The 12,031-nt window shown below is 32.7% G+C and overlaps 1 protein-coding gene across 1 annotated transcript in view; it reads right to left on the bottom strand.

Moving 5' to 3' along the window:
* LOC106878657 (potassium channel subfamily T member 1) overlaps nucleotides 1–12,031 on the bottom strand; it is a 168,270-nt gene that overhangs the window by 54,550 nt on the left and 101,689 nt on the right. Inside the window, exons 8-13 of the mRNA XM_052966784.1 lie at nucleotides 11,375–11,478; nucleotides 10,262–10,457; nucleotides 7,153–7,317; nucleotides 3,972–4,108; nucleotides 1,343–1,406; nucleotides 125–146 (exon numbers count right to left, since the gene is read on the bottom strand). Of these exons, the coding sequence (XP_052822744.1) occupies nucleotides 125–146; nucleotides 1,343–1,406; nucleotides 3,972–4,108; nucleotides 7,153–7,317; nucleotides 10,262–10,457; nucleotides 11,375–11,478 (688 nt within the window). The remainder of the gene's footprint in view (nucleotides 1–124; nucleotides 147–1,342; nucleotides 1,407–3,971; nucleotides 4,109–7,152; nucleotides 7,318–10,261; nucleotides 10,458–11,374; nucleotides 11,479–12,031) is intronic.

Below are 12,031 nucleotides of genomic sequence, written 5' to 3'. Positions count from 1 at the left end.
TATATATATATATATATATATATGTGTGTGTGTTTGGGTCTATGTATGTATCTATATGTATGTCTGTGTATATGTGGATGTGTACTTACATATATGTGTTTGTGTTGGACATCATTTCTCTCACCTCTCGATATCTTTTTCCTGTTCTATATTTAAGAGATGAGGAATTAAATTACGTACATTATTTACATTTGACGGATATTTATCCTCATCTCATTTGTTGTGAACACAACATTTCAGCTGATATATCCTCCAGCCGTCATCAGGTGGCTTGGGGTAATTTTGAACCTGGGTTCTCATTCCTAAGGTATTTTTCAATGTTATTATTATTATTATTATTATTCAGGCCACTGCCTGGAATCGAACTCGGAATCTTGGGGTTAGTAGCCCGCACTCTTAACTACTACTAACCTCAAGATTCCAAGTTCCATTCCAGGCAGTAACCTGAATAATAATAATAATATTGAAAAATACCTTAGGAAATGAGAACCCAGGTTCGAAATTTCCCCAAGACACCTGATGATGGCTGGAGGGTATATCAGCTGAAACGTGTTAACAACAAACAAGATGAGGACAAATATCCATCAAATGTAAACAATGTAAATCATTTTTCCTCTTCTATTTATTCTATATTCTTTCAAAATTTCTCCCTGGCATTACCCATTACAATTCATCTTGGCCTAATGGCCCTAAACGTCTGTCTTTGTCAATCACTACTTCCATACACCCACTCTGGTGTCATTTGTTCATTCGATACCCTAACTCTCCACAAACTTTATATTTTTAGAATTTCTGGATGCTGCTGCCTTATGAAGTCTTCCTGTCTTGTCGTTAAAAGCATGAAACAGGTAGTAATGAACAGTCGACAACTGAGGAGAAGTTAGACTTCCTTTGGTATTTTGTCTTGTACTTGCCTCTCGTTGTGCGTTTATGTATTTTTTGCTTGTTGGTGATGTCCTGTACTTAATGTGTTTTTCATTGTTGTTTAATAATTAAACACCACACAGCCTTTGTCAACAGTAACTTATATGTATATCTATTTATCTATCTATCTATATATATATATATATAACATCAAAAACCTTACAAACGTTTCCATTGAGCTTTCCATGCTTGATAAAATTTTGTTTGAATTCCCTCCACCCATCATGCACTGCTTTCCTCTATAATGAACAATCTAGTGAGGTTCCCAACAATCCTCCTTACCAGCTTGTTTGGTAAGGAGGATATATTTTGTTGGACACTCTGACAGATGAAGAAACAAAACACACACATTCATACATATATACATTAACACACACATATATGTAGAGAGAAGGTAATATAATGGTATATAACTTACTGCTTCACTTCTATGTTTTGTATTTCTCTCAGCTAATATAAAGCATGCCTGTGCATCTTGAACTCTAAAAGTAGAAACAAAATTGAAACACAAAATACATTAACTGTACAATGGGGTCACAGCAGTTTTGTGAAAGTGGATATTGAAATCCCTGCCAAAGAAATACAGAGATTTCTATATTTATACTGTATATGAAAGAATTTTTGCACCCAGTAGCTTCCCAGTTGATGACTTCATATAGTATACCAATGATGTCTACAGTACTAGCTTGATAGCAAATATTAAGAAAAGAATAATAAAACAAAATATTATTTTGTAATAAAATGATATTTATCTGCCATATTTCATTATGGGTCCCTCCCAAAAGGGATCTTGACTAGATTTAACCTGAAGTTATAGAACAACTATTTAGTAGAAAAATTTGCCTGCTTAACTCTGATATGGGAGATGATTTTTAGGACTTGCTACATTGAAACAGTTTTCTTCCATGATAACTGGCTGGACTAAAGAATAGAATGAAGGCTGGTAAATTCACCAAGAGATCGTTCTTGATAGTATTTTGAAATATTTTTGAGGATATAATTTAGAGATTAAATGTTCATCAGAGTCCTTCCCTCAGCTCATTTCTACTCATTTCAGTATTGAGGAAATAAGTTCAACAGGAAACTTTTTATTTTATTTTATGGTTAAGTGAGCAGAGTTGGGGCAACACACATTACATTTTTCAGAATGCCTGGAAGAAAGGGAGAAAATACCACAAGTCATTGGTTGCTGCAGTAGAGCATGTTCCTCTCAGATGCAAACAGACGTAGCTCCAATGCTTTCAACAGAATGGGTTCCGTTAATGGTCCTAAAAACTAGTATATCAACAATTTTGATACAACAATTTTATGTACAGGGTGTGTTAGTCTTTTGAGGACATTTCTTTCAAGAGCTCTAACTTCCTTCTAGCTTATTTTTTTTTACCTTACTTTTCAGATAAATAATGTCAGACATCAGGTTGACCCAGCAAATGAAAAGATACACTGTAATCATTGCCTTAAAGTGCAGCACTGTGGTACAGAGATAGCTCACTTACTGAAAATTACTTGATCCTTTGTTGTCAAAATTAGAAATGTGCTGGAAGATGCTGATAGGGATCCAGCATCAGCATCTAAATGCAAAACACGTAAATGGTCCTAATACTATCAAAAATATATAACTTTGCACAAAAAGTCCAAGAAATAATTGACAAAAACCACAGAAAAGTCAATCAGAGCCATTGCAAAGGACCTCCAAATTTCAGAATACAGAGTTGTGTATGAGCACATTCGGTACAAGTTATATGTGATGGAGAGGGGTCAGTTATCTTAGATGTGATGAGAGAGAATTGTTAGACCCATGCAAAGTGCTTGCTAAAAGAGTTAAGACGCCAAGAGGTTGGAATGCTTTGATTTTTCTCAGATGAGAAAAACTTCTTTTCAATTGTGTGAACAATAAATGAAGCATTGATTCAAAGCTTTTGACATGAGAAAGCAAACTGGTTATTAGCTGATTGGAGCCTTGTAGTTTCAACTTCAAATTATTTAAATTACTAGTTATATCTACTAAAAATCCTAAATAACATTGAAGCTTTTTATTTTCCAGTTCTATAATAGAACTTGCTATAATAGCATTTAGGCCTTACTTAATCACTTAACTTCACAATGGTACAATAAAGCCCCATATTCGGCCTCAAGATATTTAAAAATTTCTTTAAATTTCCTATTATTCAACCCTTTGGTTTTTATCAAATTAATGGCTTTAGTTACAACTTCCATTACATTGCCCGTCTCAAGAGATTTTGTACATAAACTTTCCATATGAAAGTAACTCTTGTTGACCTTCTTGACACTGACTGATAGCAAAAACGTGACATCTCTTTCATAAAAAGTTATATTTCACTGCTTTTTCAGAAAAAAAGTTAGTAATATTTTTTTATAATCATGTTCACAACACACCAAATTAGTAGTTTCTGTTTCGATGAAGCTTTACCAATTTGTTTTTGATTTTTAATAGATTTTAAAATATGTTTTTGCTCATCAATTGACAGAAAGAGGGTGAGTGGCAATTTCAGAGATTTGTTTTTTGTAAAAACATGGAAAATGAAATAGAGACAAAAATTTTAATACTTGGGATTCTTGGATATGAATAATTTTTACACAGTATCTCCTACAATCCTTCAGCTTTTGTTTCATATAAAAATTATTTCAACACATGCAATATACTTTTAGTTTTCTCAACTAAAATATAGTTGGGTCTCAAGGGGGTGGTACAAACCTAGCAATATGTGTTTTATAGGGAAAACAAAATTTCCATTCAAATGGCAATTGCCAGAAGATTTCTGTTTGAATCTGACCATTTTAAGTTGTAGTGGAAACTCACTGCTAAATTCTCTTCAATGCCCATTATGTGCTATTCAAAATACTCACTGGAAAGCCTTATACAGCCACAACATTTTGAGAGAAGAGTTTCTTGCAATGTGGAAATGAATTCTTCGATTAAATATCCAAAGTCTAATTATTGAAGACTTAATATAACACATATCATGAAATCATACATAATGGTAAACATTATTGGGAAAATCATCCATCTATTAATTGTATATTACCTGGCTTTATCAAGGTCCATATCTTTTAAAGCTGATCCCTTCAAATAATGCACTCTATGGGCCCATTTAGGATCTTTCAGAACAACATTGATGTTTGTGTTAAGTTCTGTAGAAGCCATAAAGACAACATGGTAACACTGTAATAAAAAGAATAATAGAAATTTCATTTTTAAGGTCAAACTGAAGGTGTGATGTTGGGAGATATTTGTTGTTACTGTTTTCACAGCTTAAAATGTTATTTGATAATATTCATTAATTTTACTTAATAACTCCAGATTTTGTAATCAATTGACCTGAGATCAGTAACAACTAATTACTCTTCACATAATTATCTTTAATCCTGTTATCACCACTGGTAAATAGTTAGCTACTAATACATTTTGCATGATAAGCATCATCAACCAACCTTGCAAATATTTGATAATTTACCTGTTAATAAATTTAGAACTTTAAATGATATTGCATATTCAGTCAATCCTTCCTTTACTGAGATAAACTTCAAATCACACCCATAAAAGGAGAAAAACAAATTAGTTGCTCAATATAAATTTCCAAATATCTAATTTTTCTCACTATTATTGTATCTACAAATGCTGAGATATTGAAGTTTTTTCATAAATTAATAAAGAACTTCTGATACATAGTATTTTCTGATTAGAGATATTAAAGAAATAATGCTGATATTATTTGAAATTTTAGAATATATTTGAAATGACAGAAAATAATTACTTTATGCACAAAATATTTAAGTATTAAACTCAATAAACAGTTAATATAGCATATTGAAATAGATTTGACAAAACACAATATGTTCTCTTTCTGGCTCACAACCTCAATTTCAAAATATTACCAAGTAATTTTACTTTTATACATGGTAAGATTTAGAATTTAAAATTCTTCAGAATATGAAAGTATCAAATTACTTAATCACATACAGAAAATAACTAGTAAAATACATTTTGTTTAAAATTATATATTTAATTGCTTAAATCATATTTAACATTGATATTTTTTCAGTAATACTGAAGATATAACTCCAAATATCTAAATGTGATGTGACATCCAATAAGATATTAGTTTCAGACTAATTGCTGCTCTTCAGCTCCTTCCAAACTGAATGTAGCAAAGAAGTACTATAAGAAAGATTTAAAGAGTGATACTCGGTACTGTTTTAAGGAAATTGATCATAATTAAAACAATTAAATAGCATAATATATACCTAAAAGGTATATGCAATTGAGGCAGTATTAAGTTACAATAGCCATTTAAGTATCGTACTTAATGTATACACACTTAATGTATAAGAGATAATATCTCTTATGGACTTGCAGTGTTAAAAACAATATCAGAGGGAGATGAAAATTCCTTCCAATAGCAGCCAACAAAACCACCAGATGCATTTCAGTTTTTTAGGGCCTTTTCAGTAGCACATACTCATAGCCAGCTACATGCTCAGACAAGAATTCATCACCTCTGATACAGGGAAAAAATGGAATAAAACAATCACTGATATTGTGATAGTTGTTCAGCTAAATGAAATTCAGTATATATGATTGAGGCAAAATCAAATTAAAATAGCCATCTATGATTCATGCTTAATGTATAGACATTGTCGATAGGCTAATTACTGCAATTAATACTACATTGCTAGAAATAAGAGCTAAAATGCTCTAATGCTGTAGGAAAAACACATGAATGTATATATGTATGCTCACAGGAACTGAAATTGCCCAAAACACATTAGCAATCCACAAAATCATCCTTAAATTTTTATGATAAATCCATATATGCTTACAGGATGATTGACCCTGAATCTGCCAAACAAATGGTTCTTACTGATGAAGGCTATGGAAATAGTCTGAAACTGGACGTTCAGTCTAAGGAATTCTCAAGTTGGTGTTTTGGGTGATTTCAGCCCCTGTGAGCATGTATATGTATACATTTATGTGCTTTTCCTGCAGAATAAGAGCATTTAAATTCTTATTTCTAGCGATGTAGGTGTCTTGAGACCCTTAATCGTGTTCATTGACAATTATATTTTATATATATGTGTGTATGTGTAGTTAAGTCTATATCTGGTCATAGAGTGACCAATGGTTTTGCATCCACAAAAGGCTTAGCCCATAGATGGCTCATCAGACTCTAAGGCCGAAGAAAAGTGTAACTCTTTACCTCTGAGAGGCAGGAATCCATTAACGGTCATTTGATCAGTAAGTCACCAAAGAATAAATACTCCAGGGTCAGCAAGGATGGGTCATCTCCTTCCTTTAGACTAGTTCATCTGGGCCAAAAGAGGGGGAACAGAGGATTTTTCCCTTAGGCTGCTTTTAGATTTAAGGACCCTTCCAAATCTAATCAGAGAATGGGAAATCCCATGCTTGCAGCAGTTAGTGTTAGAAATGGATGCAAGGGCTGTAAATTTCCTGGTGAGTGTTCAGTGATCTAGGTTTCAGGGAGTCTTTGAGTATCCTTGCTCACTCAGCCATACAAAGCTTGCAGCATTTGCTCCTGTTAATGTAGGTTCCAAGCTGCTTTAAGATCCTCCACTTATTATACAACAAGCTTCTTTTAGTTTCCTTCTACCAAATCCACTTACAAAGCTTTGGTCAGCCCAGGGCTATAGTAGAAGACACTTACCCAAGATGCCATGCAATGGGATTGTATCTGACACCATGTGGTTGGGAAGCAAGCTTCTTACCACACAGCTATGGATCTTTTCAAAAAATATAATGCTTTGTTACTTTGTCTGGTATCAAATCTGGTCAAGCCCAACAAACATAATATATTGGTAAAACTTCATTTTTTTCTTGTAAGCTTGACTAACCTGCTCTAAAATTTTATGCTTAACTTCTATAAATTATCTTCTTCCACCCTTTCCCTCTCCTTCTGCACCACTCTTTTATCTTTATTAGTCTTATCATCAAAAGCAGCATAACAGCTGCTTTAATCAAATGTATCAACAGCTAGTAATAAGCCTTTAAAAATTATCCAATATCATCTACATATAGATTCCCTGTCTATAAAGGCATCTTTTAACAGCAGTTATGTCTTTTTAATTAAAAGTTTTTCTTTACTTATTAACAGAAGGAAATCGGACAAAATGGTCCATAAAAATATAGACATGTAGGTCATATAAATAATTTAAAGGAGTTTGAGAATACAAACAAAATTACATAGTTACCTGAAGATCAGGATGTGCAAAAAATTCATTTAAGAAATCCATGATAACATCTGGAAAAATTGCAGTGATAAAAACTACAACATGTTTATGACGTTTAGCATTATCTTTACTGAATTCTTTCCCTTCCTTTTTCTTGTCAATAAAAGTTGATCCAATGCTTTCCAGCTATATAATAGGAATAAAATGTTTAGTATAAGAAAATTATACTACTATCAGCAATAGTACTAATAAAGAAGTAGAATATAGAACACAAAATAGTATTAGCAGTTTCTTAAAATGATTTTCTTAATAACCAAAAGCAAGGGCAATGCCTATAGCAATTCAAAGTCTGTTGAACTGATTAGAGGCAGTTAGATAAGTTTATTTTGGTTAATATTTAAGAGGGAAGGAGATTTATGTAAATTATACAGAATAAGTAACTGGGGAAGTATTTTCTATCAGATGAAATAGTGTTTTAACTTTTGTAATGCCACCTTAGTTATGCTCATGTGTATTTGGAGATAGTATGCCTAGCAATATGTATCAATTATGAAGGGGCTTGCCGTGTATTATGAGCAATGGCAATACAGTGTTTATGTCTATGTTTGCTTTGCTATTTTTGCAGTCAGAAAGATGTTGATGGTATACATAATGTAGTGTGAGGGGGATGTCATCTTCAACAAAGCGCATGTACTTAGAAGTGACAGCTAGTAGGTCATTTATTTAGAAGAGAAAGAAAGGAGGTAATTAATTCCTGAAGTACCCAAAAGTTGAAAACTATTCAATCAATTACAATGGAGGTAATTCTGGGTAGGAAATAATTTATAAATTATAATAACTCCCATTGCTGTTCAGATGGTGGATGTGAAAGATGTATGATAATAGTTGGTGGGATTAGAAAGATTTCCTTTTTCAGATATGGATCAAACCATATATGTTTCCAGATTTCTTAGTATTTACATAGAGAGTTTAGTAGGAAATGGTCAAAATCAAAACACTGTCTAAAGGTTGATAAGTTGTTTGTTGGGTGTAGTAACAAAAAAGTTGTTATGCCTAACAACAGTTACAAAAGAAAAAGAATGAGTTAGAAAAGCAAATCAGGGATAAATTTTAATTCTTTGGAATCCATTTGGCAAGACACAAAAATGCACAACCAGATGGAAAGAGTGAGGGCTTGACATTGTTTTGGTGGAGCACTAGAAGGCGTTGTGTTCATAGCTTTTGCAAGCCTTCCGTGATTAACAAGACTGATGTAGATGTAGGTTAACTTTCCCTTTGAACAGCTGAAGGGGAGGAAATTCAAGAGTTAACATACTGAGAAGAAAGAATTTGGGTTAGTAATAAGAGCAGAGCTTGGGGGAGGGAGACAAGTGGATGAGAAGTAAGTCAGGTAAGAATGCTTGAGTGGAGGTGATGTTAAATATGTAAATTTGAAAAAGCATAACTCAATGTGATGACAGTAGAAAAGGCAAAGAAAGGAGACATAATGTCTGAGGGCCAGTGGTTGAAGTGTGTTGGTGAGTGACTTTATGTTAAACAGTTGAGCAGATTTTCTTTGGATAAATTCAAGAATGTCTATGTGTAACTATAACACCCTCCTTCACGTTGGAGGAGTACATCAGTGTACTTTGTAGAGAGTTAGTAGTTGTCTGAGTTGAAATACTTCCTGTTTCTGAAGGGGAGACTGGTTTTGTGATGTAGTCTTTGTTATATTAAGGATGAGTCAAGGGAAATCTGGCATTTTAACAATCTTGAGGACTCTTGTGTGATGTTCATGTTTATGAGGTGGGTGTGAGAATTTTTCTCCATATGTGCATTGATTGTATCTTTGTACTGTTGAAGGATATAAGATTGGCATGAACCCCGTGGAGGAAGATAATGAAGTGTTCTTTCACTGAGTTAGTGTAGATTTGGCATCATATAGCTAGGATAGAGAGAAATAAAGGGTATTTGTATTTATTAGAGTAGATATTGTTGGGGGGTGATGGCATGTAGATAATGGATGTTTTGAAAAAAGAACATGTTGGACAAAACTGAAACCTGAGGCACTGAATTGATAGAGTATGGGTCAGAGAGAATTCCATTAGCAAACAACACAGTGTGATCCAAGAGAAGTGAGATAGAGGGAGCTATAAGGGTAGTCATTATAGGAAGTTTACATGCCAGATATAACTGAAAGCTTCACTGATGGTGAGTACAGAAACAATGCTTTCAACAATTTTTTTTCTGGTGAGTAACATAGAGTAGGTCACTTGTGGATCTGGCTTTACAAAAGCTGTATTGATGATCATTTAGGAAAGAAAGAGAATCAAGGGGTTGGCAGAGGTTGCTGTTAAAGTTGTTAATATAGGATATAATATCGAGGCTGTCATCTCATTGTAAATATTAGAATTAAATATATTACAGGAGGCTTTACTAATTTTGATGAGAGGTCATCTGCTACTTCTAAAAACTGGTGTTTCTCACTTCCTTGTATATGATAGATAAAAAAAATCAAACAATTTAACCATTTACTGCAAATGTGTAAATATTGTATATACTGTTGCCAGTATCGCCTAACTGGCCTTCATGCCGGTGACACGTAAAAGCACCCACTACACTCTCTGATTGGTTAGTGTTAGGAAAGGCATCTAGCTGTAGAAACTCTGCCAAATCAGATTGGAGCCTGGTGTAGCCTTCGGTTTCCACCAGTCCTCAGTCAAATCGTCCAACCCATGCTAGCATGGAAAGCGGACGTTAAACGATGATGATTATATGCATATATGTACATTATATGTACAGTATATAAGATTGGGTTCTATGTGTACACCATTGGTTGTATAATTTTGTTGGAATAATTTAATCACCATAATTATTTGCTTCCAGAAATCATTTTAAGTAAAGTTGTAAAATTTAAGATATTAAATTTATTTGTCATAAGAACTGGCTAAGTGACTAAAATGAGGCAAAGTAAAACAATATTTTTTAGTGGGGAGATGAATTTTCTTGCACTTATACTGAATGAAAATTTCAAAAAAAATCAAAATCCAGTTATTGTATATGATTGACTGCAAAACTGACCAATGATAAAACAAACACTATTAAATCAAAAATCATAATTCTATGCATAGATATATTTAATAAATAATACCTGTCTTGGAATAAAGGCAAATGCAATAACAATCATTGCCAGCATGAAAAGTTGTCCAAGCCAATAATCAGGAGAGAAATCTCCATAACCAACAGTAGTGAAGGTAACAATGACAAAATAAAATGACTGGAATAAATTCAGTTGTTGTTCAGATTCAAATGTTGTTGCTCTCTGGATATGCTGTATACCACAGATACTGAATAAAAATAAAATATATAAAATCATATGAAGTAGTAAAATTATAGTTTATATTTTCATTCCCTCATAAAAATGAATTACTGTAAGTCACTTTATCTGTGGCAGAACAGCTACTCATCAATCACAAACTTTATTGGAATAAAGTAACCTAATCAGACAATACAGAAATGATTCAGAATGGAATACAGAAATATGCTATAGGTCAGAATACGGAAGAAGCAGGTTATAGTCCCAGCCATACAAATATAAGTAAAAATGGATCTCAATTTAGCAGCATTTCTTTTTTAAGATGTTATGAACAATCTAATGTTATTGTAACATTTGTGAATTTCTAAAAAAAGAAAATGGAAAAGACTTTTTTTTTGCTTTCTTTCTTATTGATTATTTTGATGTTTGCTATTTGAATTTATTGATAATCTCCTAGATAAAACAATTGTTATGGCTGAAAAGTAAAGAATGATTAAATTTATGCATCATCCTGCTACAGAATTAGCACCTATGACGATAGGTGTCAATGAGAATTTATAGTTGGGGTACAAGAGTGAGTGTGTGTGTGTGTGAGAGAGAGAGAGAGTGTATGAGTGTGTGTGACAAACAAATTGTGCACCAAAAAGATAGAGGAATAGGCTCATTTTTAGTAAATACCTATCTATTAACAGCTTAAGCAATTGCATTCTGTCATTGTTTTATACCTTCTAAAGAATAAGATATCACAAATAATTTGAAACAATATACTAGAGAATATAGTTATGTTAAAATTAAGTTGAAAACAAACATTAGCAACTGTGACATGGATGCATTTTAAATGTAACACAAATAAGTGTATTTGTAGAGAGTTTAAACGAAAATGCTAACACTTAGTTAATGCTAGCAGAAAAGTTAACATATAAAAAGCAAAACCAAAATGTATATTACGTTGTAAAGATCAAACAACAGAGGGAGCCAATTAACATGAAAAGTTGTTGACTGAGGCTTTCTGATATACTCTGAAAACGTTTACCAGCAATATGAATATCATTCTGAAAAAAGAAAATTACAAAGTGAATAAGTTGTTTTGCTTTAATGAAGAAAAATCACTGCCAAACACTAAAGTTTAATACAGAAGATAAAAAGTGCTAAAATTTTTTACATTTTATTTGTGAATCTGTATATAAACTAGGAGACCTCAGTGCAATAGAGAAATCTCCACATTTTCAAAAATAAATTTCATACAGGTGTGATTGTGTGGTAAGATGTTTGCTTCCCAACCACATGGTTTTGGGTTCAATGCCACTGCATGGTACTCTGGGCTGACAAAAGCTTTGTGAGTAGATTTGGTAGATGGAAACTCTGTGTGTGTATGTCTGTGCGTGTGTGTGTGTGTCTTTGAGCCTGTGTTTGTCTCCCGCCACCACTTGACAACTGATGTTGATGTGTTTATATTCCTATAACTTAAGGGTTCAGCAAAAAAGACTGGTAGAGTAGGTACTCGGATTAAAAAATATAAGTACTAGTAAAACTATTATTGATTTTACCCTATATTAAAATTAATATTTTAATATATATATATATATATATATATATATATATATA

The sequence above is a fragment of the Octopus bimaculoides genome, chromosome 3, assembly GCF_001194135.2.
Source record: "Octopus bimaculoides isolate UCB-OBI-ISO-001 chromosome 3, ASM119413v2, whole genome shotgun sequence".
NCBI lineage: Eukaryota > Metazoa > Mollusca > Cephalopoda > Octopoda > Octopodidae > Octopus > Octopus bimaculoides.
Note: the sequence above shows the minus strand (reverse complement) of the source record. Positions and strands in the feature narration are given on the sequence as shown.